The following is a 26553-nucleotide window of genomic DNA, read 5'->3' on the forward strand; positions in this document are numbered from 1 at the left end:
ACGCTGATGTCACATGTGACCAGTAAAGCAGCCTTCCATGTTTTCGTAGACTTTTTTCATACTAATATGTGTTATTTTATTTAGGATAAATACAACAAAGGAGCCACGCCCAGAAACGTACCATGAATGTATGCATTCTGTTAATCTGCTTCGTTTTAGCTAGGACAGCACGTGGGTCATAGATACCTAGCAGTTGTGTATTAATCATCACTTCCCTTCACAAAGCAACACAGACCAGGCCTGGGTCAAACAGGTCATCTTACTGGCGTTTCCAGGTTTAGATCAGAGTAGGGGTGAAATAGGCGATTGTTTAGGGCAAAAGATAAGGAAGGGAACATTGCATTTAAAAGTTGAAATATGGCTAGACCTAGCCAGGGCTTTAAGTGGGAAGGAAAATATGGGGCGGCCTCCAAAAAGGTAGTTGGGTATATAATTAAGGGTGTGGCTTAAACATGTAACCTACATTTTTGTGATCCCTAGAGTGTGCCACCCAACCGGTGTTTTGATGCAAGATTAAGTAAAACATGTGAAATATGAACAGGAAATAAGTCCCCGATACGGAATGCTTTACTGTTTTTACATTAATTGTTCAGAAATTAATCACTTAGTTACTAGAAACGTTAATGACATGAATATAGGGCCCCATCTGACACCAAATTCAATGTCAGTTCTTAGTTACTAACAGTTCTGAGAGCCAGAGGGACCCGGCCCACTTTAAGCCTGCATCTACCTCAAGGTTTCCCAAGGTAACCAGTTGTCAATGGTTATCCTAGGACCACAAATAACCAAAAAAGGGGAAGAGTGAGAAGCTAATAAAGGACAACCCTCAGCCTCCCTGAATATGTCCAATATTTACACAAGAGAGGGTTAACCTAATGAGTTGTGATCTCTTTAACTTTTAGAAATCCGTTGGCTGGTCCCAGTTTACCACAGGATGGTAGAGGATCCGCATCCAGGTAGATCAGTGCGACCCTGGCATCTCATGATTATATTAGTAGGATCCTCACCCACTCCAGCTAGTGTGAGTGGGTAGGCTCAATGCAATTTGTAAGCGGAGCTCTTTTATTAAGGGATTAGTGCAAGTTAAAATCACATTCAGGATCCTAAATTCTGTTTACTATCAGTGTCCATTGGTGAGAATAAAAACACTGAGATGTTCAGTGGATATGATGCACCAAGAAACAAAAACAGCCCATCTGCTTTTACGTGGACTGACCCTTCACACAACAAAGAAAACGCTTGGTTTTCTTAACCCTCACCCACCGGGGTTTCTCCTCGGTTGCATGCTTCATCATTGGGTTCATCCCATTCAGCTGTGGAATGGGGCATGCAGCGACCTACGATTTACGTGGGAGCACTTGTAGAAGTGTTCTAAATGATGAAAAATAGGAGTGGAGGGGTGATCATGTACCTGCCTTTCTAGTATGCTGGTCTACATGTTTCAAGTTAACCCCATGGCTTTTCATCAGGACCAATGTTCTGACTCCCTGGTACTACTCCTTTTAAGGTGATGTATGGCTGCACACACTCTGCCTGCTAATGATATAAAAATGCATCACCTACTTGGTGTTACTTCTTGATAATATAAATAATGCAAAGTTCTTGCATCATGGGGTTCTCCGGTGGAGAGGGAAGCTTGTAGTCAGACTTACTACAAAGCGTCACCTCGGTGCAGTCACCTATATATGCCAACCTGTGGCTGAATTAGTTAGATGTTCAGAGGGTATGATGACCACTAACATCAATGGGCCAACATGTTTCAGCCTGTATCTAGTGCCACCAAGGGCCGGTAGACTTTCTTCAGGGCCAAAAGCGTTTGTAGAATCCCTACCGTATGTAGTTGGTACTACAAACTTTGAATTGTATATCACTCAGACATCATGAAGCATACAAACATCCAGACCAAAGTGGACCTTTTCCTCTTTATGCTCTCTAAAACAAAAAAAACACAATTGTATATTTGGTAAGGGGTAATTATGGCCCCTTTATCTGATATTGCCTCATGCTTAGGCACAACTTGGTTGACGTGTGCAACATGCATGCAGACACGTGAGTTACCCTTCCAAGATGCCAGACATAACATGTATATCCTTATAAAAGCACACACTGAAAGGTAAATAAAAGCAACACAGATTTATCAGATAGTGTTCAGTATGCACACACAGGTGTATATCAAGAGCAGGAGTATCACCATGACCTAATGAAAGAAGAAGGACAGGAAGAAATTATGCGGTCGTGTATACTCTCCCAAAATAAAACAAATCATCAACAAAGAATGCACTGTTCCGAAATATAGGGCTCCATGCTACCAAATCAGATGGGAGTCAAAGGTCAACACACGCATTTGCTTATTAGGAACAGAAGCTCTCTCTCACCATTAGGTGACATGCGTCATCATCGGGCATTGCTCCTCGGCAGGCTGGTGCTGCAATGCCTGATGGGACCTGCAAGACGGCTCTTTGACAGAGATCTTTTATAAAAAATTAAAAAAACAGAAAAATAGAAGTGTTTGAGGAACTGAAAAAGGCGAGATTAAAATTGACTATACATGTCAAAAAAGGTCATCTTTACTTAAGGCAAAATGGAACTTATGTCAAGGTTAAAAACAAGGTGAGGAAGATCTCAAATATAATGGTCTGATTTTCTTAAGTGTGCGAATGTATGTGTAATCCCTGATTCACAGGAATATGAGAAAGGAAATCTATGTGTGGGAATTACCTACACTACAGTGGTGCTGGTTGACATGTTTCTCACCTCTCTAGTCACTAAGGATCTGCTGGAGATTCATTAGGACCTACACATGTAATAACCTAGTCCTTAGTATGAGAGTAAGAGTGCTCTTCACAGTAGATATGTATAAAACCTATCGCATCCCAGCAGGATCCCTGCACCCCTGAACTTCTGGGTTGCATGGAGGTCGGGTAAGTCATATTGACTGAAACTTCTAGGAGTGAAATTGACATTATTGAGACGCAGCAAACATCTGTGAAATACCCAAGGGCCCGTGCCTGAATCTAAGATGGTCCTCACTTTGGATGAGTTGCAGCCAACGGTTCAATGAAAATGTAATTTCAAGTTCACATGCTTTGGTCAATCTGCCTGTTCATTTTATTTTTATTTTATGAAAATAAAAACAATGGCCAAAGTTCCAGGTCTACATCCCATTATTTCATATTAATTCCTCTTGTATAGCTCATATGTGTATTCTTACCTTCACTAATAACCTATACTGCTTCTATTTACATCTCCATAACTTCATCTGCTTAAAAAAATCCATGTCTTAAGATATACTCTGAAAGTCTAAACTGCTGATGACCCATAGCACCACCCTCTTTCCTTCATGCTTTTCCCAGACTGGCAGTGAGGTGCAACCGTTTGATCCTTTCATAATCAACACTAGCCTGACCTCCAACTGCTAAAAAGTAAATTAAGTAATTTTTGAACCTGAAATAGCCAAAACATTCAGATGGTTGGTGGGTGGCTTGATTCATATCCCCAAGAACTAGCCAGTAGTTTGCAGTGCCCCCTATAGAGTGAAACGTTTTATCAATGCCCTTAACATCAGGAGTTCTTGGTGAGCTGTCCTTGAATGGAGATCTTCTCACTGTTTTACAAATAATATTTTTACCTGGTAACTCGGATATAGGGCCTCTCTGGAGCAAGACCTTACAGGGCCATAAATTACTATGAAAAAACCATCGAAGGTGTTGCACAGTGTGAAGTCCGCACTGGGCACCGCACAACTGGCAGGTCTACCCAATATTCCCCACATATATCAACCACCAATCCCATGCTGTCTTCTTGCAACAAAAAAGTGCCAATCCCATCTTGCCTTCACTGCAGCTAAGGTACTCCAATAACATCCCTGCCTCTCTGCAGTCTACGACTGCCAATCGTATCCTGGCTACTCTTCAGCCAAGGAACAATAGGCCAATCCTCATTCCCCTGCAAGCTAGGCCCACCTATAACACGTCTCGCAGACTCCTGAACCAATGAAGGGTGCTTGGTCTCTCTCCCGGTCTTTGCAATCAGTTGCCCATTTTTCATGTATCTGTCTCAGGCCTGTGTAACTCACTTGCGTTTTTACATGTGGTTATGATCTTTGAGATCATTAAGGGATGTCTCCATTTAACCATGTGTGCAATGATGTGTGTGCCAAGATCAAGCCTTGTGCTTGATGTCAATTATTACTTTGCATCAAAATGAATTGTAGATGCCTGGCGGTGATTTATTTAGTATATTTCTATTAAGACACTATTGGATTGTACTCTGTGCTGTACATTAGGCTGTGGACCTGGCCCTTTTAAAGCAATATCTGCATTCAAGATGGTGACGCCTGTGAAGGAAATGGAAACCCAAGTCGTCCCTAATGATGATAATATTACAAACTGGTTTGGCCCTTGAGAGAAAGAGGAAGACATCCAGAGGGTGAATTGGGGGAAGTATAGTTCTAGTGTAGTGATCATATGAGTGTCTTGCAGGGAGGTGTTTGCTGTGCTGTTATGGGCTGATAGGTGGGCACCAAAGTTGGTCTCACAAATGCATAATCAGTGGGGAGGGAGATCTGAGCAGGGAAACCTGGGTTTTTACTACAGAGCGTGTTGTGTATAACAAGGAAGAAATTTGTTGGTGGAATGTTAGTGGGACGGAGGTGTCTTGTAATGATTAGAGGGACTATATCCAGGACCATCTTTGACAGGGAAGGTCAATCTACAGCTAAGGTAGTGTGGGATTCAGTAAATCAGGTCCTATTCCAAGTCCTGTTTTGGCCGACTAGCCCAGTGGTCCATCACCAGACTGATTTTCAACGAGATGAGCCAGTTGCATGGACGCAGATAGGAACTCTAGCAGCCATTTTCTGGGTGATGAAGAAGCTTGAGATCCCAGATGCCTAGCAGTGTCTTGCATTGTGAGAGGTTGGCCCCAGAAGTAGCATAATAACCACACAATTATAATCTTAGTGATAATGCTGCAAGGGACACTACGTGAAAGGGAGTGATAACGCATGTGACAAATCAAAACAAGGCAGAGGTGACCGAGAATTGTAGCCCCCTAAGTCTTATAAAGGAGCAGGTACATTAGTCATTCGTGTATCTGGCATACTGCAGACAATCCGTAGTCAGTTTTCCGAAAGGACCACAGTTAGGAAATTAGTATACATTCTTAGTACGGACAAGACACTGTACTGCTTTTGTATGTCGTGCAGCCAAGGACATGGCTTCACCAGGAGAAAACTTCATGTAGCTGATGTCCTCTACATCTGAGTGAGGGGTGTAGGCTAAATAATGAGTTGCAACTTGATGAAGAAGCATGGGATCCCAGATGTTTCAGTTGTTGGGACTGTGCACACCTTCAACTAAAACTGCTACTGACTTTAAGTCCGGTGGCCAGGCCTGTTCATGCTTTGGTTCTTTCAAAGTGAGTTTTTATTATTACTGATGAATGGTTCATGTTAAATAACCGTGACATCTGCTTCAATGTTTAAGTAGAGCAACCTTGATCTCCGCTCTGTTTTAGGTGCATCTTGGTTGTGTTTGCGCCGGGTAAACCTACTTCAATATTGGAAGAGGCCAGTGAAATGTGGAAAGCCCTTCATCAACTGTGTGTGACTTACTTAAGGTGGTGCCAAGATGAACCAAAATATTTTAGTTGTCTTTTGGCATCCAGTAGTCTGCTCAGCTGATTAGCGCAGAATATCACACTCGGCACATATTTAGACCCAGTGGCTGAGTTTCATGCGGAGGAAGATTCAGTCTTCCTCATTGTCTGTACCCAGGTACATCCTGCACATCCGCATGATCTTATTGTAAAGGATGGTGCCTTCTTATCGTGTACTTCCAGTAAGAATAGTTCTTTTGGGTTTGAAAATGTATCCCACCAATTGTTATATGAAAACTGTGAGTACATTATAAAAGTTTGTACAGAGCATGTTTGATGAGCCTACGCTGAAGAATGGTAATACAGGTGCTTGAAATTAATGCACCGTACCTGTTGTCTGGTGTTTGTGTTATTTGTTAGGTCACTTGTAAGAACCATAGAGAACTCTTAATACTGCCAAAAGTACATTTAAAAGAATAAACATACTGCACAAAAGTCCACTTTATGCTGTTGTTGAAGTGTTAAGCTGTAGCACTATACTCTGTGGCCGTAGGCACCATGCAAGGCTTTATAGCATGTAACTATGGCGAATTTGTTCAACCTGATGCCTGCTATTAGATGTTTTATAAACATTGCTGGTGAAATAAAGTCCTTGTAGGATCTTTCTAATTGTTTCTATGGCGTTTAAGCTAATAGAGACGTTAAACCAATCCTTGGTGTATTGTATTTACCATTCATTGCCCTGATCTACAAATGCCCTGATCTACAAATGCCCCAAAATAGTGTTTGAAAATTGATAGCAAGTAATGTGTTCTTCAAAGTAAACAGTCATTGGGTTCACATAAAACGAGGCACAGCCGGGCACAATGCACTACTTACACAGCACAATGGACAAACATTTGTTGCATATAAATTTGGATATTGCCATTATTAACATAGCAGGCGTGCTCCTGTATTTTAATTATTGTTAGACTAGAGTTTATTTGGGTGATGCTTGCAATGAGCCAAAGTCTACAAAGTTCTTGGGAATTTTGTTGTTAATTTTTGTATGGAATTTTGTTCAATGAATCATTTGTCTTTCTACCTTTTTTTGGTTGATCATTTCACATTTTAAGCAAAAGTAATTTTTTTAATGATAAAGAATTCTGTGAGACTGGCGGTATTCAGCCGATTTCCCTTGAGTTAGAGTTGGATCCCTTCTGCCTTCCATGTAAATTTCTGCTCAGGTGTCGGTAGACCGTTACGTTTACACTTTCTAGAGAGGTGGGACAGGCAGATGTCCAGTTCTGTGCATGGGCTCACAGAAGCTGTGTCTACCCAACTCTTGTAGCTTGTCATTAGTGCTAGGAGCAAATAATCATCCGGCCAAATAGAGATGAAGTTGTGTACAAAATGCTTTTAATTCATCGTAGAAGTTTTTTTGGTGACTCAAGTTCTGTTTTGTTACTGTTCTTCTTGCAGAAAAAAGTTTATAAATATAAGAAGGTGCTGAGTAACCCCGGCCGCTGGGAGGTCGTCTTGAAAGAGATCAGGACACTGGTGGACATGGCTCTGACTTCCCCGCTGCAGGACGACTCGATACACCAGGCGCCCCTCGAGATTGTTTCCAAGCTGCTCTCCGAGGTAGGCATGGTGTAGTATCCTGTGAGTCCCCTTTCCTGTATGTATGAGCTGGTGTCTAAAATGCTGATAGTGAGTGATGTAATAGAACGTTAGTATGTGGTTTTGAGTGGAAGCTAGAAGATTGGGATAATTGGAGGGAAGATGGAGTCCTGAAACCTGACTCTTGTATGAATCCCTGCTCTTCAAATACAGTACATGGTTGCAACAAGGCTAATCCATGACAATTTCACAGCATCTAAGATTTAACACTGCAGTGGTTTTAGTTTTTATAAGATTCTGAATAGTAATCCTATAGTGTCCTCTAAATCAAAAATGAGATTCAATCCCAAAAAGTCCAAGCGATTACATTCAGCGTGTTGCAATTTAGTGAAGCAGCATCCTTCACATTTCTTCAAAAGTCAATGAAATTAAGTGCATTTTTGTTCTACAGATTGCAGTGTCATTATTTAGTGCTGAAAATAATCCAGGCCTGCTTACTTTTGATACCTCAGTCACCAGAAGGTCTTGTGGAGGGTTCTCCAATTCAGTCTCTAGGTTTTCTATTAATCCCAGAGGAGATTGAAATTCAACAGCTTTAGTGCCCTAGAGAGTTTACAGGGAATACTGAAATTTACTACTGACTCCCACAGATGTTGATGGTGATTGTTAAAAATGCAGGACTGAGCAAAGACAAGTTTGTACAGTAGAGGGCCTCTTTAATGTGACCAAAGATCTTTCTCTTCACACCCTACTGAAACCCATGAGTCTAACTTGGGTATCGTAAACATAGTGAACCTCGGGTTGGAGAAAAAATTTCTCTTATTTAGTGTAATGAGGAACAATGTTATTTTGCTGAGAAGTTTTGTCATATGATGGTTCCTTTATAGGTTATTTGCGTAATGCTCTAGGTAATGCTGTAAGAAGGTCACCAGGAGTTTATTCCTGCAGCGCACATTCATGAGTGTCCTTCAGGTTCCACCTCTCGCAGTAGCATTCATAACTGGCCACTATTGTGAGATGTTGGGTGAGGAGACCATTGTGAGGTGTCGGAGGAAGAGACCAATGCAAGGCTTCTTCCAGGCCCCATTCAGTACAGTGATGGTCAGTGGGCAGATGTTGCGATGCACATTGCATCACTGGTGTAACCATGTTCGCTCGTCAGTTGCGTTGCAATGTACAGTATTTTAACTATTGATGCTCATAGTGTCCAATCATTAATGTACTGGGCTTTTGTTGTAGAACACGAATCTGACCACTCAGGAGCATGAAAACATTATTGTGGTGAGTACGATCTGGGTACTTTCAATGCTGGGTGCTTTCCTCTTTGACTGTATTCTGTGAACTTTTACTTGAAGAATGTTAAACAATACAAAACACACACAAAATATCTTCAACCGCAGACTCTAAACAGGTGCACAATGTTCTGACAATGGCAAACAGACTTTATTATATTAGTTAATCAAACCTGGTTCTTGATGCCAGCTCAAAGAGAGCTTGGCAGGTAGAATACCTGTCCAGAGGAGCTGAGCATGTCCCCTCCCTGTAGCAAAGTCTGATGATGTAGTCCATGTTCTGAAGACCTAGATGTATTCAAGCATCCTTTGCTTTGAGAACAACTGTATAAACTTCTGCCCAGATTTGACCAAAGAGGTGACTGTGGTACATACCGCGCGTGGCCATACGTGATCCTCAGTCCCTCAGTATAGCCTTGTCACTGATGCGCATGGTTGCCTGGCCTAGATACTGCCTTCCCTGTGCACAGCTGTCTTTAGAGGGATTTGCTGACTTATCCACAATAAGTCTCTGTCTGTTAGAAACACATAAGTTTCTTACAGGGTCTGCACAAACAGTGCCCAGTTATTCAGACTTCCCTTCATAAATTCATAAACCAGTGTCTCGTGAACATGTTTCTTGGTATCTGACACATACACACATATGGAGGTAATTCAGAAGACTGCTCACGCACGAGTCATGCCCATAGATGTATCCTACAAGTCTTGCCCTATGCTTGTGAGTTTCTTACAAACTATGCTCAAGCTTATGAGTTAAATAAAAGTGCCCCGTTGACAGGTGTCCTTTCAAAGGCTCTTCTGATATTGTAGGCCCTATACTTGTGCGTTCCATAAAACCCCTGCCCAATGCTCAGGCGTTGATCACCGACAGCGCCCCATGCATGGTTTTTCCTTGGAAACCGTGCCCGATGCACGAGTTGGAATGACCGATAATGTGCCATGCAGAAGTTTCGGTTACTAACGGTGGCTTGGTTTTGCCTGCACCCCTTTGACCTAAGCTTGTTTGTTTATTATAAAACAGAGCCTTGATGAAGGTTCTTACAGACTGTCTCATGCCCGTGAAGGCCTTAAAAACAAACCCACAATGAGAGCCCCAGACATGTTGAGCGCTAACATATATGTTCACAATATGACATCTCTCAATGTGTTGAAAAAAAAAAAAATTACACAACGTACAGTGACTGTTAAATCATACATGAACCACCGGTCTGCATTGTTGTGTATTGCTGCTTTTAGTCGCAGAAAAAACAACATCTTGTTTCTGAAATAAGGGCATACCCTCATCATATCAAAAGTCTACTTACTGGATTGGAGAACATTCTGTGTTGAATTTTTTTTATACTGTAATAACAACCCTCCTAGCAGCCCCCCCCCCCCCCAACAAAGATTTTCTTTTTGCCTTTAGTTATCCAAAACATATCTCTTCTTGGTTGAAAATGTCCACTACCTGGCTTCAAAATGGTTTTCTGCAGCCCAGAAAAGAAACCTCTTTGGGTCAAAGTGTTGCTCTGCCTCATTGTTATGTTAAACCACACCGATGGGGAGAAGTCGATGGGGAGAAGTCGCGGAACCCCCTTTCAGAGCTTGTATGACCTGACACCTCAGTTTGAATGTGCACTGCTTGCTGCTTTTTGGGGTGGGCATATTTTTCAGTGTTGGGCCTCTCGGCTTGGAATCAGTTATTCAGGTTTCTCACCATTATTTTTGGCAGCAACGGGTGGGGTGGGCTGTACCCCCGTGGCTGGTAATCACTCACTACCACACTTGTCATTGCAAAGGTTTATCTCCTGTTTATGGAGAAGGCTTGGAGAAGTGCCTTTGAGTCTGAAGAGAAACCGAGTCCATTGTGACAGAACTGCACAAGAAACACACCTCAGACTCACATACAATTGCAGGAACAGTAGTGTATAGCCCAGGGTATTTACTTCAATTAAATAAACCCTCAGCCATTCGGCTGGCGAGCTTTTATAGCTCTATACTGTTATTGAAGGTGAGCAACCTCCACCTTGACCCTCTGAGTACTATCCCGAGTACCACAAACTAGCTGAAGACCACCAGTAAGAGTATGAGAGGAGAAGAACAATTATTGTGTGAGTGTATCTAACTCCTAAAACCTTTATGGTGACTAGAAATGTGTGGGGCACTCACAGTTGTGCACTGCTAGCAAATTGCCTAACGTGTTGCACAGATTGTTTATATCTGTTTTCTTAGTAAAGTCTGAAAGCCTTAAATTGGACAAGGCCTGAGTGTGTACGGAAAGTAAAAACGACAACCAGTGCAGGACATCCACAGTTTTATTTACCTTTATGTGGCCCTTTGAGACAATAAGGCCCTACGACAAAAATCTGAGGGTGAGGCCGGTGAGCACGTCATATGCCTATTTAAGAGGCTTTCAGCGGCCTTTATTAATTAATGGTCCTCCAGTTAGTATGCACTCAGATGGTCACGCTAGAAGATACACACCCTCGGAAGATAGAAAGGAATATTCTATCTATCTATAGGTGCAGGGGGTTTATTTAAATCAAATAAATATCCTGGACTATACATTGTCGTTTCCATAATGTATCTGAGATAAATGTAAGTTTTGAAGAAGAAAACGCATGTACCTCTTTTTCCCTGCATATATCTTTTTGCATAAGGAAAAACCAGCGTGTTCCAAACATGGCCACACACTGCTTACACACACACGTCCGTAGCTCCTAACTCACGCCTCGTTTTTCCCCTTGGATGAGCTTATTCTGACAGTGCTAAGTAGTTGCTTATTCAAAAACGTTGCCACGCTTTCATGATGTATTCTCACTGAAACAAGGTTTTGTATGTATTTAAGGCAATTGCACCCCTGCTGGAAAATAACCATCCACCTCCCGACCTCTGTGAATTCTTCTGCAAGGTATGGGCTTTCGTTATTTGTTTAATTTATTTTGAGTTTTTCTATAGCAGGCACATTCAGCCCTACTTCTGCAAGAGGCAGGGCAGGATTCTTTAAGGATAAGGTTGATGAGGTGTCTTCATACGGAGATATGCATAGGTGCATTACTGCTTCTGTGATTAGTTCTGGTGAGAGAGGCGAGTGGGTATTTTGTTGTGTGAGTGGATGTTGACGAGGCGACTCTTTAATGGATCAAGAATTAGGTTTGGAGTCTGTGCCCCATACCCATAGTATGCTGAGGCAAAGGCGCATGCTACCTCTGAAGACTACATCCCCAACCCTTCGGTCAACCACTTTAAATCATATTCAACGATGACCATTTAAAGGCTAAGCCTAGTGGTAGGCCCGTAGGAGAACAGGGACCCACACTTTAGAATTAACTCAATCCCAGCTTGAGGGAAGGCCCTAACGTTCCCATATTCAAGAAACTGCAAAGAAAATGAGCTATTCAGACTGCTGTGTGGTTTTTGTATAGCGCAGTCAGTTGAGTAACATATGCCCCGTATCGCCCACGGTGCAGAAGGGAGGGAGGCCCAAGCTCCGCAGTCCCCCTCAGCCTGGTACACTGGCCTAAGAGCACCAGACTGAAACCAGAGGGAGGGGGGGGCGCCTCATGTACTTTGCAGGGGGGTCCCCTCAGCTTTTATTATGCCACTGAGTGCAGTCCACCAAATACCACCCCAAGGTGCTTTCAACTGCAACTGTGAGTTTGACCATACAGGTGTTTGAGTGAAAACTTGCAGCTCAGAGGGTGGCATTTGAAGATCAGGATCCATGTTCTCATTCAGCTGGACTCTAACTCCTCTTGTGGAACCCAGTGCTCCACAGTAACGCGCAAGGTGACATTGTGGTGCTTTGCAAACACATAGTAGGTTTACGTTTGAAAGGCAGACAGTAGTATGCGCTTCACTGTGTGGTCTGTTTCACACAGTGGGAAATATCCCGAGAATGACTGGGTCAAAGCCTGGCTTTCTGGGAGCACCTGAGTACTGTAGGAATGGAGCGGTTCCTTCTGAAAGTCTGCAATACACCTGAAATGTGGAACCTTTCTGTCAAGTGGGTAGGTTGATGGCGTTGATTTGTCTCCATTATATTTTCCTGACTTCTGTTATAAAGTGTAGGGTGTTTTAGGGAAAGTAGTGGCACAAAGAGTGGATCCAGTGGAGAAGATATCCTTGCATATCTAAAAACAGCATTCATTTAATGCATGTAGGACTTCTCATCGTAGTGTTTCTTCCGGGCTCTGTTTCATGTCACTGAAAAAAGTTTACAGAAAGGGTCTCATCGGTTCTAATGAGTTGCTGAGGCTCATAATACGGTGGCAATTGATGCCTACCTTTCAAAATGCATCTCCATGTCCATCGGGCCGTGCACCGGGAGCTGCCAATAGACTAAGATCAATATTCTTTAGATACATTTATTCGCATGTTTTACTACATCTACATCGTTTTGTGCATTCGGAGGATCTCTGCATTAATTAAGGTCTCCATGGAAGATAGTAGTTAGGCAGTTCTTTGCAGACTTAGGAGGATATATGTTAAAAATCAGATTCTGATGTTAGTTTTAGACTTGAATATTGAGTCGGACATTAGATTCCAAAGTTACTTTCAGGCCTAACAACGTCTTGAGATTTTTAGAACCAGCGTCCAACTGCAAACACGACTTGCAGTTTTCTGGGAAACTACTAACTGTGATAGACTTTTCAATGGTTTCGAATTTACAGTCCTAACTTCAAGGCTTCACCCATGGAGTAACTGTGATTCTTTTCTTGACAATCGCGAAGAGCCTAGGACCGAACACAGCTTCCAGAAAAACCAGATACATTGTAACACATTTACAAAGGAGATGAAAACAAAGCTGTGTGTTTCAAGTGTGGCTTGAACATTGCTCTTTAATTGTAGGTGAAGAGGTTTGGATCTGATTTGGACCAATTCACCCAGTCCACCGTTCGTTAATGTCTCCTTGTCGCCTATGAATGACTGCATGAATGAATGAAGTATGCTGCAAACCATAGGGCTATTTTTCCTCTCTTTAGTAAAGATGGACCGCAATTCAGAAAATGGTATAAGGCATATAGTACCTTGTGTGAAAGAGCAAGCACTGCATGGTTAGCTGAAGCCTGAGTTCTGATTTATGGCTCGAATGCTGTGTATCATTCCACCATGGCAGGCGTTAGGTTAGATAAAAAGCTCCCTCTCACCCAATGTGACTCTTTAAGGTAATGAATATTGGAGAGCACTCTGATAATTAGCTAAAGGACTACATGTGGCTTTGTACAGCCCCGAGGAAATTGATGCTTTTATTCTATGTTGTACTCGTATCAAATATGTTGACTCCCCTGACCGCCCTCCCCCACCACCACCACCTCCTGCCACCACTTTATGGCCTTTGCTTTGTCACGGCAGGAGGAAAGGTACCACCTTCACATGACCGAGGTGTCTGTACCTGCTCACAGACAATGCTTTAACCCTGGTGACAGGTATGTGACTGCTCCATCTGGAAGTTCTATGGAGTTTTATAAAACTTCTTCTGACTTCCTCCTGAGCCTGGAACTGGTGACAATTATTTCCTGAAAAAGGAATCTAATAGCCTTGAGTGCAATGCACTGCATTAGACATGCTCTTTCCCCTCCTCCAGAATTGCGAGCTCTACCAATGGACCAGACCCTCCTATATTTCAATCAATAATGACTGTGAACTTAACACTCTACCCTCTTCCGTGGCTGTGGACAGTTGTAGCACTATTTACTTGTTCAGGAGCACATAATTAGAACCTGGTTCTAATTTCATCTTGTGTCACAGGAAGTAATGCCGCCAGTAAACAGACTAGAGGCGCAGTGTACCACACGCTGTACAGAGTTCCTGGTTAATTTGACTTTAGTATTAATCAGCTCTCCAGATCAACAATGAAACGTATTTGACTCCGAGGATGTAGATAGATCAATATTTGTTGTAATTTGTCTTAACTTGCATCTGATCTTTGCAAACAGTAGGAACGTTTATGTAGATTACTGTGTGGCCCCAGGCAAAGGAGGTCTCTTGTGCCCAGAAACCTGGTTTACTGTAAGAAATTCGTTTTACTTATGTTAGTTCAAGAACAGGTATCACAGCTTACAGATATGATTTTTTTAATAAGACCAAAACGCCTACACTGTTTAATGGTTTTAGCAGAGAGAGATGCAAATGCTTGAGACAGACCTTCTTGACTACAGGGACTATTACTAGTAAGGTTGTAGAGCAGTATTCCATCATTTTAGAATGTGTGCATGCAACTATGAAACTGGGCCACCCATGTGCAAATCTGTCCAATCCTGAATGCTTGTGTTGGGCTAGCCTAGCGGCTATAAAGGAGCCATCTGCCAGGAAGTGTTTGGCTGAAGATTTAGAAATTAAAATGCTTTAAGTCTGGCATTTTAGTCACATTTAGTACTGCCTGTTGAGTGCCCCAAACCGGAAATGGGCACATCCAGGTATTGACACATCTGTTGATACCTATGGACTGGAGCTGAACTTCATTGACAAAGGCCTGCTAGTAACAATTCTTCAGTTACTTCTCATCTCATGCTAAAGGCAGTGAGTCGAGCAGTATAGTCTGTGGTGATTACTTTGGGGCATCGTTGCACGGATTTGCACATGGTTGGTCCATTTCTGTACTGCCGCATGGAAGGCTACTCCAAGGGAGCAAATAATCTTCATTGAGTAAGTATTTTCTTGTGTTTTGTGCACCACGCTAATTACTGTTCTCTCATATTAGCACTGCAGGGAGCGTCCTCGCTCGATGGTTGTAATCGAAGTGTTCACACCAGTGGTGCAGCGAATCCTTAAGCATAACATGGTGAGTGTCTTCTGTAGTATGAACTTTAAGCACGTTGGTTGGCTGTGCCAGGCAGCCCCTCCGCAAACTAATGAACATGTGCTAGATTGTCACACTTCTTTGCCAATGGTAAAGATACCTGCAGATGGTCTGACCCTTCATGATAGTCTGTTAAACAACTGATGGCCTCATTACCAGTGCCACTGTTTCGGGCCCAAATTTAAACTGCAAGTTGAGCACAAATTGCATTTGATCTTTCACTTTGAGCCGCATAAATTCCTACAGTTGTAAGATAAAGAAATGTGTGATTTGTGGCAATTGGAATACCACACACTATTCCCTATTCTGACTGCAAAATCTCAACGCCTGGCACTAAAACTAGCCAGGAGATACATTGATGGTGTATTCTAGCGTGCGTCCACAATATCAACGTAAATATACGATCGTCCTTTATGATTTCATTATTACATAATTTATATTTTGCTGTGATGCATAGGGTTTCGAAAATGGAGATGATTAGCCGATACTAAAGGAGTCTTGGAGCTTGCAAAAATCTAAGAATTTTGGTTCCCTTTCACTGCCTAATAGGCACTGCCTGAGAAGTGCCTGCCACCAAGTGGGAGGAGGTCTCCATTTTGTGAATATATAAAAAGAGCCATACGACTAGGGCTGAAAAATGTGACCTTAGTGACTCTTGTCTTGAAGGTGGAATGACAAAGGTCGTTGTGAAGAATAAGTCCTGATCAATTTTTCCATGATGGGTGTCCTCTATTGCATTTCTTTTCGTTGCTTACGTTTTTTATTCTTTAAAGTGTACACGCTTTTTGTACCTCACTTTGTGCTGAATCTCTGCTGTGACTTCTGTAGTACGATACTCGCTTCCTTCTGTGTTTGTACATAACATCTGAACTTATTCTGTTGTTAAGCGCTTGTTTTTTTTTTGACCATGTACAGAATGAACATTGATTCACCAATACATATCCCAATGATCAGAACAACTTTTTCCCCTGGTACCTACGAGAGCTCAACTTAACATGGTCAGAGATTGCCTCTGACCGCTTTTGCTTTGAATACTGAAAGTGACCCTTATAATCTGTGTCTGGGCTCCAGAGAGGGAAGACTTGCAGATGGATGCTCTGTGATTGTTGAGTCTAACCACCGACTCACGAAGCATCAAGCCCGGCACCTCTGGCACGGCTATGTGTTTCCAAGTGTCCGACTGGAGACCAGTGTCTGCTTTCATGTATCTGAGTTTACACTGGGGAAAAGTACCATCGTCTGTGTAACATTTTTGTATACTTCTGGCATTTCCAGAGCAGACGCGCCAACCCACTGCAGCTCAGAGGCCATAGCATTGGCATCGGGCCATTCTCTGAGGCTTATAAACGTCTTTTGTACATTTCGCAATGGTCAATAAAACCTTCCCCAAAAGTTGCTTTTGGATTTTAGCTAGTGCTTAGAATAGAAATCTGTCCTTGGAGGTGATTCAAATATGAATACAAAGGCCACAATTCTGTACAAGAATAGTAAGTGTCGTACACAAAAAACGAACACGGATGCAACCGGAAACAGTATCCGGAATCAGAAGGTACGCATGGAATAGCAGGGGTTCTTAGTTTGGGGAGCAAGCAGGTAGTCATCAAGTCAGATCTTTTTGCACTTCAGCTGAGCCTTGAAGGACTGTGTAGCCCTTCTCTTGCCATTTTATACCTTCTGCCATTTCAGAGCAGTTGTAGATTATACAGTATGGTGTTAGCATGCCCCTGAGCCCTGCCAGCATTTTGCAAACCTTCCACGTGATTCCAAGATTTCCATCACACATTGGGGCCTGAGTCTTCCTATGATGATTTAATGTAGGTATTGTGTTCAGTCTGTGAGTTGGGTGGCTAGGTCAAATACAGTGAGCTTGAAGGGTACACGATTTGCTTGACAGATTGCCATATTGGAAATGCTTTCAGTGTAACGTAGGTCTGTACCATGCCCAGCAGTTGGAGATAGTCTGCATATGGTGTTGCAGTAAATGTGGTAACTTCATATGTCCAGGTGATGCACGGTATGCATAGCTACTGATGTGCAAAGTAACTCATTCGTTCAGTAGTAGACAATATTTTTCAATGACTTGCATGTTTAGCTTAGCCAAAGGAGGAATTTTCTTGTGCCTATTGGCTTGTATGACCTCCCTCTTCAGGCGCTAGTGCTGTCACTGATTGCCTGTCCCTCTGCACAATCTCTTAACCTATGTTAAGAGTCTGAAACCAGATATACATCATGACAAATAGCCCATCTAAATTAGGAACTTGGACTGCTAGCTTAAGAAGTTGTTATTGAATAGGGCAATAAAAAAACTTGCCAAATGAAGCAAGCTGGGAATCAAGCATTTTAATCATTTTTTTCTAGAGGTTTAATTTTAGGAGCTGAAAAAATTATTGATTTCCAGCCTCTCACCTTCCGGGAAAAGTAGCATCAATAGACAGTCAACATATACTTCCTACAAGCCCAACTGCACACTAGAAGTTAAAACCGAACAGAATAAGTTGACAACCACTAATTATGGCAACATTGTTCATGGCTGACTCTGGGATCGAATAAGACCTGTTGATGTCCATAGGTAGGTGTTGAACTGAAATACTAAATTGAATATGGAGTTGTCACCCCCCTGAACCTCCCTCGCACACATCTGCAGCACTTGTCACCTACCTAAAAGTCTGCTCGCTCTTCTTCAGACAGGACTTGCCGTAGGCACAAGTACAGTATTGCCACCCACCATGTTGTTTTCTTTCTTCTTTAGAAATGTCAGCACCGACTTTGTTTATTTCTATGCATCAATGAGTTTGCCATAGTTCTCCCTCACAAGCACCCTTATTCCACCCAGCTCAAAAGCGTCCCCAGGGTATGGCGAGAACCACAGTGCAGAAAACATAACCTTAAACAGTCAACTTCTGGATTTCCAGGAACACCTGCTGCATGTCTGCTTACTAAGTGGGGGTCAATGCATGAATATTTGGACCGTTGCCCATTTCATTGCTGGTTCCTAAATGTGATAAAAATGATAAAAATGTTCCCCATTCTTCAGGTCTTCTAGGGCGTAAAATGTATTTCTCTTGTCATCACAGATGTTCTTTAGAGATGTAGAAAAACCCTTGAGTTTGTTGCTCCATCTTTATGAGGGCAAATAGAAATGACTCAACACAGTAAAGTTCTTTTGGTTTCTAATTACCAAAATGTTGTATGGCCAGGGGCATAGAGATGCTATGACCCACTGCATCCTACTTAATGTTTGTATTTTGGTGCCCAACTTGGGACAAGGAGGGGAATTTTCCTTGCTTTCTTTGGGGTCTTTGACATGCTTGCACAGCCACTGCATGGGTCTAGAAAAAAAATACAGAGACGAGAAAAACTAACAAAACATGTACAGTTCAGAAATATACATATTGCTATTTAGCTTCAGAGTTATTAATTTTGAAATATACAATGCTTTTGTGAAAGTTTATACATTTAGCTAAATACCATGTTGTCTGAGATAAATTGTATTTCTGGAGGAATCGTCACAGATTGAGGTCGAGCACGACTGGGGAGATGTGAAATCCAGAAATATTTAACATTCTGAGGTCAGCAGATTTCAAAGCTCAAAGGACTAATATTTTGTGCATTGAGGCATCTGGTGTTACAGGCGGCCCACACGCAGAACATTATATGAGAAACAGATGCTTTTAACCCCCAGCCTCTTCCCCGCAGACAGCCAGTACAGCTATCTGATGTTGGTTTGACGTAATCACATCTGTAGATGTCTGAAGCACCTTAAACCTTCTCATCGTTCGAATATCAATCCAGTGTGGAATGCAGCTGACATCAAAGGACTGAGAGCAATCATTATATCTTGAGGACAAGATAAGACTTTGTTCAGCTGTGTAACTAAACCCAAATCTTGGCCGAAATTGACATTTCAAATCTCTGCTTTTGCTGAGTTTGGGCACTCTTCCAAAACATACTACCATGCAGTGAGGTTAGCTCTGAATGGGAACTTGACTTTAGAACCACAGAGACACAGTAAGTTGTGTCTTGCCGTTTTTTCTGTGGTACAGAGATACTCTGTATCAGTGAGTCCTCTGTTGTCCTCACACAGTCGTCCTCTAATGGAGTTCACAGGAACAGTCACACCAAGGTTTTGGAGTTTAAGGGATCACTGATTATTTGGGAATTTCTCCAAAAAGATACATCTTCCAACCCTAGAGCCTCGGCAGCAAATTACTTCATATGTACTCCATTGATCCTGGGTCCACCTCTTCAACATCCCGATCCAGCGAACACTTATCCTCAAATGACTAGAAGGATACCTTAATATTATGTTCTATAGGTATTTTATTAGTACTTCTTTGTCATAGCATCAATTATTACTCAGTACTTGCACCACCTCTAAATATGTTCTTGTTCATGGTCTTATAGAACGGTTCTGTATCTTTGTACAATGTTTTTTGCATCAAATGAAAATAAAAAAGTTCATAATCTTTTTATCCATCTTACTAAGAACATCTTTACTCTGAGCTGCCCAGGGTGTATTTAGATCGTCTGTAGAAGATCATCAGTGCAGATATGTTTTGTTAGCTAGAGAAGCGAGGCAACTAATTCTACCTCCCATGGAATTTGAGGCATCATAATAAGTGGCCTTAGACTGCCACAGGACTGATCCAAATGCACACTCACACTGAAAACTAAGTACAGAATCGGCGGTCGTAGAAATCTGTGAATATCTTCAAAGTTACATTCTCGCATACCTGTCATAAGTACTTCAGTACCGTACATGGGGACTACCCGCAAGCTCTATATAAATACTACCGTACAAGACAGTACAATTGTCATCTGAAATGTATCCTTGTAATTAAAAAAAAAAACAATAAGAAGAGGATCAAATAAAATACAGCTAGTATTCTATGGTTGTGGACATGAATAAGATCAGATTTTTAAAGGACAATATTTTAAATATGACCAATAAGATCCTAAAGAAATGCTGAGAAGCTGACAGGAAAGATAATGCTTTTAGTGCAACACAGATGCTTTGCATACACACACAATTTGCCTCTAGTGGTTGGCTGTTCTTTCACAATTTTGATTGGTTATAAATTCCACAGTTCAGAAAGTGTCAAGGAATTTGTAGTTTTCTGTGTTCTCATAATTTTCTGCTGGGGAATCCAAGTGGGACAACTGGCATAAAACAAAATAGTCTTGCCATATGATAAATCCCAGAGATTATTTATAGCCTCTCGTGTATGTAAAGTGAAATGAAAACTAGCTGGTTGTGTCCTTCTAAGACTGAACTTCTCTTCACAGGACTTCGGGAAATGCCCTCGGCTGAGACTCTTCACACAGGAGTACATCCTGGCGCTGAATGAGCTTAACGCTGGCATGGAGGTGGTGAAGAAGTTTATCCAGAGGTATGTATCATCTGCTTATTTCTGCATTTATCTATTTCTTAGCATTTTGGCTTTATGGAACACATTCCGTAGGAGTGAGTAGGATCTGATTACTGGAGTAAGCATCTATGTTTTAGTGCATGGGTGCTTCAAAGACTAGAATCTTAGATGCTGTGGCCTGCCCAGGATGTGTTTCTAGATTGGGCACGTTATCCACCTGTTGACCATACCAGTTTGATGTGTAGATCTGGTCACCAGTGGATGGAGTGTCCATGTGACATTCATGACTTAGTCTTTACCTGTTGCTGTCAACATTGATATGTAGTATCTCCGGCTCTGTAGTCATAACTTGTATATGTAGTGCCTCTAGCCTCCACCTGCTGCCTGTCATTGCATCAATGTATAAGAAGTTTCAATCTGTGAATAACATGACTAAGTCTGATTCCTCCCTTTCGGCTATTGGTTTCATGTCCACTGTTGTGTAAAGAGTCTCTGTCTCTGAATGGAATATCTGTGTTTTGTCCTTCACCATCGCTAGTTGGCTGTTCTTCTCTTGATCTGTAGATAATGTCCATGTGACGTTCCTGACATTTGTTTACTTGGTTTTACCCTCACTAATGTGTGAGCGTCTGTGTGATGGGCTTGCCCTTTTACCTTTTGTCTCCTCCTCCTGTCAATGGACCAGAGATCTTCACCTCTGTGGATCAGGGGTACCTTGTATGTTTATGCCTTGTGTCTGTTGGATAATCCATTTGTGGAAGTAAAGTGTTTTTTCCTGTGGGGATGTTGTGGTATCCTTCCACTTCAGTGATTAGTATATCTACTACTGACAGGCAAGAGGTTTATCACTGTGTCAGTGGAGTGTTCTTTGTTGATGTCTTTCGATTTTAGCCTTCTGAAGCAGCTGTTCCTCTTTTTCTTGGGTAAGACAAGGCAATTTGGCATTGATGATCAGCAGGCAGAACTAAAGGTTTCTCAACTCTGAAGGTTCCCAAGAGAGGTTGTTCCTGTCCCTCCTCACAGAAAGACTCACTCTGTAAGATTTAACCACCTTGATCATGTTGTCGTAAGTCAGAGTGACCAGATAACGATCTTCAGCAGCGCCAAAAAAATAAGCAATACTGTAGCCAATAGGCAGCCTTCCAACTTGAGCACATTTGAGGTGCAGGCTTTCTGTCTGCCTAGAATGAACACATCTCTCTTGACTCTTGTGCACAATGTTCCATCACTGCAGACTTTGCACAGGGCTTCAGTCTCTCACAGTGCAGGTGTTAAAACATGCGTCTGCTCATATGGCACAGCATTTTGAGCTGACCCCATGCATGTTATGTCTGCGTACACCACACCCTGGTGGGGTATCTTGACTGTTCTGTTCATAGTAACTTTGATGCACTAAACTGACCCTGTACTAACAGGGCATGTCTAGGTGATATTACTACTCAAGTGATCCAAATATTGCATGTTTGCATGTTTCTCACATTTTCAGAGTATTTCTATAAGGACCTGTTCATTGTTCCTCAAGTCCGTTCTTTGTTTCTGTGGTTTTCAAAAAGTGAAAGACTGCTTCTGTTCATAAGGTGCCCTCGTGCCATCACAGTGGTTTCAAGGTGCATTTCAGGGGGATACATAGCGGATGAACAGTCCAGACAGGCTCTGTGGATTGATAGAAAACAAAGACAAAGTGTTCATCGTGTTCTCACTAATGCTCCCTAGTTTCATCCAATTATCTATAAGCAGCACATTAGACAAAGGTTGCACATAATAAACTGTGATTGGGAGCTACAACACCCTATTGATTAAACACGCAAAAGATGATGGGATGAATGCTTGCAGTAAGTCTAATCACTGACAGTCGCTCAGGGTAGCATTCCAACCCATTATTCTTTTGCCCACTATGCCCTCTCAGAGTAGACCGAGCCATTTACAAATCAGTCTTGGTTCTGATCCATTAAGAGCAGTCCAGCCCGTACTGTCAAGCCAGATCCTCTTTGAATTGGAACACGAGCAATGCAAGACTGGTTTCAGCCTGATTTGGCCTCTTGAGTTGGGTTAGCTTGATTCCAGTGGCAGAGTGAGCAAGATACCCATGTTGGGGCATACCCTTGGCCACTTAGTGTGTTACATCAAACACACAAATGGTGATAGGAGGTATGCTGCCCATAAGTCTAACCACTGGCAATCACTTGGGATACCATCCCAATCCATCATTCTTTTGCCCACCATGACGCCTCAAATCAGAATCAGCCAAATTCAAATTCCCCTCTTGTTCTTGCTTCAATAGGAGCAGTCCAGCCTGAGCGAGCAAGCCAGGTCCTCTCTTGAATGGATCACAAGTAACTCAAGCCTTATTGATTAGCAATTGTACCTTGAAAATGTGCACGTGTTGCTGGGGATTCCTTAGATTCCTTTTTGTGAGTCTGCCATCTAACTCGGGAGGTCTGGTTTGATATGATGGAAATGTTCTTCCAAACCTCCCTTGTGACTGAGCTGGTGAACATGTCCTCACAGCTGGAAGCATCACTACTTGCTCTGCTTGAACTGAGACCAGACCACTATATAACACTATCACTGTGCAACAGTTCCATCTCTGTTCTAGATTGCAGGTACCATAAATGTGTCATTTGGCAAGTGAAGCAGAGTCTGAATTTATTGAACAGAGAATAAAGATCACTCGCACTCAAATCTCTAGGCGTAATGTACAGTTGGTTTTGGAGTACAGGGAAGTTAAGGGGCGGGACTGAAAACATTGTTGAGGAGAGCTAACAGTATAGGGAGGGTGAATCCAGGTGAATTAGGAGAGTTAAGGGGGAGGCCCAAGTCCATATGGGAGAGAGTAGGAGGTAGTTTCAGATCTTTGTGGATGGGGACTGTTAATGCAGAAAGTGGTTAGTTTTACGGAATTTATAGAGAAAGGGTTGACAGTTAGATGTTAGGCTGAATCCAGTAGGATAGAGTTAAGGGGGGATTGAATGAATACTCTGTGAGAGTCAGGGAGGGAGATTAAACTGAGGAAGTTTGAAATCAGAACAATAGAGTTTGGGAGGCTCAAGCAGTGAGAGCTAATGTGGGGGATTCGTTCAGTGAAAGCTGAATTAAGGAAGGCGGAATCAAAGGTAAGAATAGACAATAAGGCGGAAGAATATATTGGGGAAGGGAAATTTACGGAAGTAAAGTTAAGAGAGCTGCTTCAGAGACAACAGTGGGGATAAGAGAGTGAGATTAGATCAGCAATGGGTGAAGTGATGAAGGTAGAGTTAAGGGGACATGAATCAGTAAAAGCAGAATCCATGGCAACAGTTAAGGTGGGAGGCCACACCCTACTGGCATGATAGCAGAGGATTGGAAGATGCATGATACCATGGGAGCAGATAGTAGAATAGTGGAACACAGAGGAGCAGCAGTTAAGGGTGTGCAAAGGGTTATCTGTGGGAAGGGGATACACTGTGGGTCTGGAAAGGGCAGTGACCAAATCAGACAGACAGCCTGCCCCGTTAACGCCAATAATTTGTTCTGGTCTGAAGAAAACTTAAAATAGCATTGTTTGTCTTGAAGAAAATGTGTCACCGGTATTGGTGAGGTGTAAACGACACTGGGAGGTTAAAGGAAATAGGAACACAAACTATGTGTGTCAGTCTGCTGACTTCAAGTCACAAGGAACTGGAGAAGTAAGGGACAAATGTTTGTCTAGGTTTGTACAATGTCAACAAGGAAAGGAACAACAAAGTTTGATTCCAGTGTTTTTCCATTGTCCATGCCACTTGGTGCATACATTCCACTCTCATGGTGTTCAACAAAGTCATGCATTGTGGAAGCTGTAGTCATTGCGCTCTTTAGTGGAACCATTTGGTCTTGCAGTCCTAAAAAAGACTGATTTGTATAGGGATTGAACATTTAGTCCATTGAGGAGGTTTAAAGGGTGTGAAGGGTACATCCATGGAGTAGTCCATTAAAGGGGCAAAATGCTGAAACCATGAAGGGAGATATTACAAGGGTTAGTATGGACCTAATCAGTGGAGGGAAAGGCTGAAGTAATGTTTATTCTCGCCCTGTGACACAGTATCTAAATGTTTAGAACATTATTGGGCTTGACACACAATCCTTACTATCAACTGTATTTCTTCTAATTTTCTTTATTTGTTTTTTTTTTTTCAGCATGCATGGACCTACCGCAAATTGCCCTCATCCGCGAGTGCTACCCAATCTCGTAGCTGTCTGCCTTGCAGCCATTTATTCCTGCTATGAAGAATTTATCAACAGGTCAGTAAGACTCCAATGACAGCGCAGTTCAGAACCTGGTTAATACAAAGCCTCTTCTTCCTTGGAGGGTCCAGCGCTTACACTCAAATCCCCCGTCCTTCTGTCTCAACACTCCTGCTTCTTCATAGAAGATGCAGTGCTCCGTTTCAAAGTGCATGCTTACTTCAAAGGTCCAGCACTTTGTCTGAAAACCTCTGCTTCCATAGACTGTCCAGTGCTTTGTCTCAAGGACACTTCTTCTTTAGAAGATAGTGTTCTATCTTAAAGTCCTTGCTTCTTTGAAATGCCCAGAGCTCGGTCTCTCATTGTGTCTTCCTTAGAAGATCCAGAGCTCTGTATCAAAGCCCCGACTTGCAATACACGGCACAGTGCTTTGTATGAATGCCCCTGCCGCTTTAGAATTTCCTGTGTTCTGTCTCAAAGCTCCTGCTTCATTGGATGTGCCAGTCATCTGCCTTTGTTAAATGATTCTGCTCTCTATCTCAAAGTGCCTTATTTCTTAGAAGATATAGAGCTCACCCTTAAAGCCCCTGCTCCCTTGGAAGGGCCAGTACTTCATAGGCCCTGCCTCCTTAGCTAGATTAACCTATGGAAAGGCACAACTGGGAACCAGCAGAAATGTAACTAGAAATGAGTGTATTATGGGATTTGGATCCTCCAAATGAGTTATTCACAGGTCATTGTCAGATTGGGATGGGGTTGATAGGCTGCCCCCAACAAAAGTCCTTTCCACTGAGAATCTTACCGTATGCTCAATGAATCCACTTTGCACTTTAGAGTATGGTATTAGTACGTGGATCCCTCAGGAGTTGTAGGACGGAGCACCCATATGTCTTACCCATACAGGAGAAGAGCCAAAACAGTACCCATCAATCCATGTGAAACTGTTGAGAAAGAGAACACCTTTAATGAAGTGCATGCAACAAATTACATTTTTAAAACACCCTGACGTATGACATACAGTATGCAGTCTGCCTTGTTGCCTTTCATCGTGTGCTCTTGGAGGAGTGTCTGCGACATCAGACCATCGTCTAGCAATCTTTTCCATGTTTACTTCTGTAGCACTATGAATACAGAGTAATGCGAGCAGAAACCCAAAAGGCAGCATAAATCTAAGCATATGGACAAGCACGTCCTGTGCTCATTTCTGTGTTTTTACTGTTCCTGTGGTAAATGGACCTTTTCTAGCAACCTCAGAACAAACCTGAGTGGGTTACCAGGAGCTGCTGCTGGGTATTCTGAAAGAGATGTGCTATATAATAAATATCCATGGTCATATTTTGCTAACCTAAGATGAAAGGTATACGTTAAGCATCAATTTATCTGTAAAAATACAAAATAAAATATTCTAATAAGGTAACTTTAGCATGGGCAGTGTTGGCCAATATCGTTTACCTTTTGATTTCCTTTATGTAATTAAACAGTCTGTATGTATAATGTTTATATTATGTTAAATAGAATTTATAAAGATCATCAGCCACACATAGGTATCTCAGTGCAAATTTCTCTCTGATATCCTCACACCCCATGTCACAATACCCACCCAAAGGTTTCAGATGTATTCTTTCTGCTACAGGAGATAAAAATGAGCATGGATGCTAGTGCAAAGAAGAGAAATATAAAACCCAGAGGGTTCCGAACTTCCACCCACATC

At 42.2% G+C, this 26553-nt stretch overlaps 1 protein-coding gene across 4 annotated transcripts in view; it reads left to right on the top strand.

Moving 5' to 3' along the window:
• Positions 1 to 26553, top strand: part of CMIP (c-Maf inducing protein) — a 347152-nt gene that overhangs the window by 250371 nt on the left and 70228 nt on the right. For all 4 annotated transcript variants that reach the window (XM_069216306.1, XM_069216304.1, XM_069216305.1 and 1 more), the window contains 6 exons: positions 7060 to 7221; positions 8440 to 8481; positions 11320 to 11382; positions 15175 to 15255; positions 20560 to 20663; positions 24795 to 24899. In XM_069216306.1, the coding sequence (XP_069072407.1) occupies positions 7060 to 7221; positions 8440 to 8481; positions 11320 to 11382; positions 15175 to 15255; positions 20560 to 20663; positions 24795 to 24899 (557 nt within the window). The remainder of the gene's footprint in view (positions 1 to 7059; positions 7222 to 8439; positions 8482 to 11319; positions 11383 to 15174; positions 15256 to 20559; positions 20664 to 24794; positions 24900 to 26553) is intronic.

Source organism: Pleurodeles waltl, chromosome 12, assembly GCF_031143425.1.
Source record: "Pleurodeles waltl isolate 20211129_DDA chromosome 12, aPleWal1.hap1.20221129, whole genome shotgun sequence".
Classification (NCBI taxonomy): domain Eukaryota; kingdom Metazoa; phylum Chordata; class Amphibia; order Caudata; family Salamandridae; genus Pleurodeles; species Pleurodeles waltl.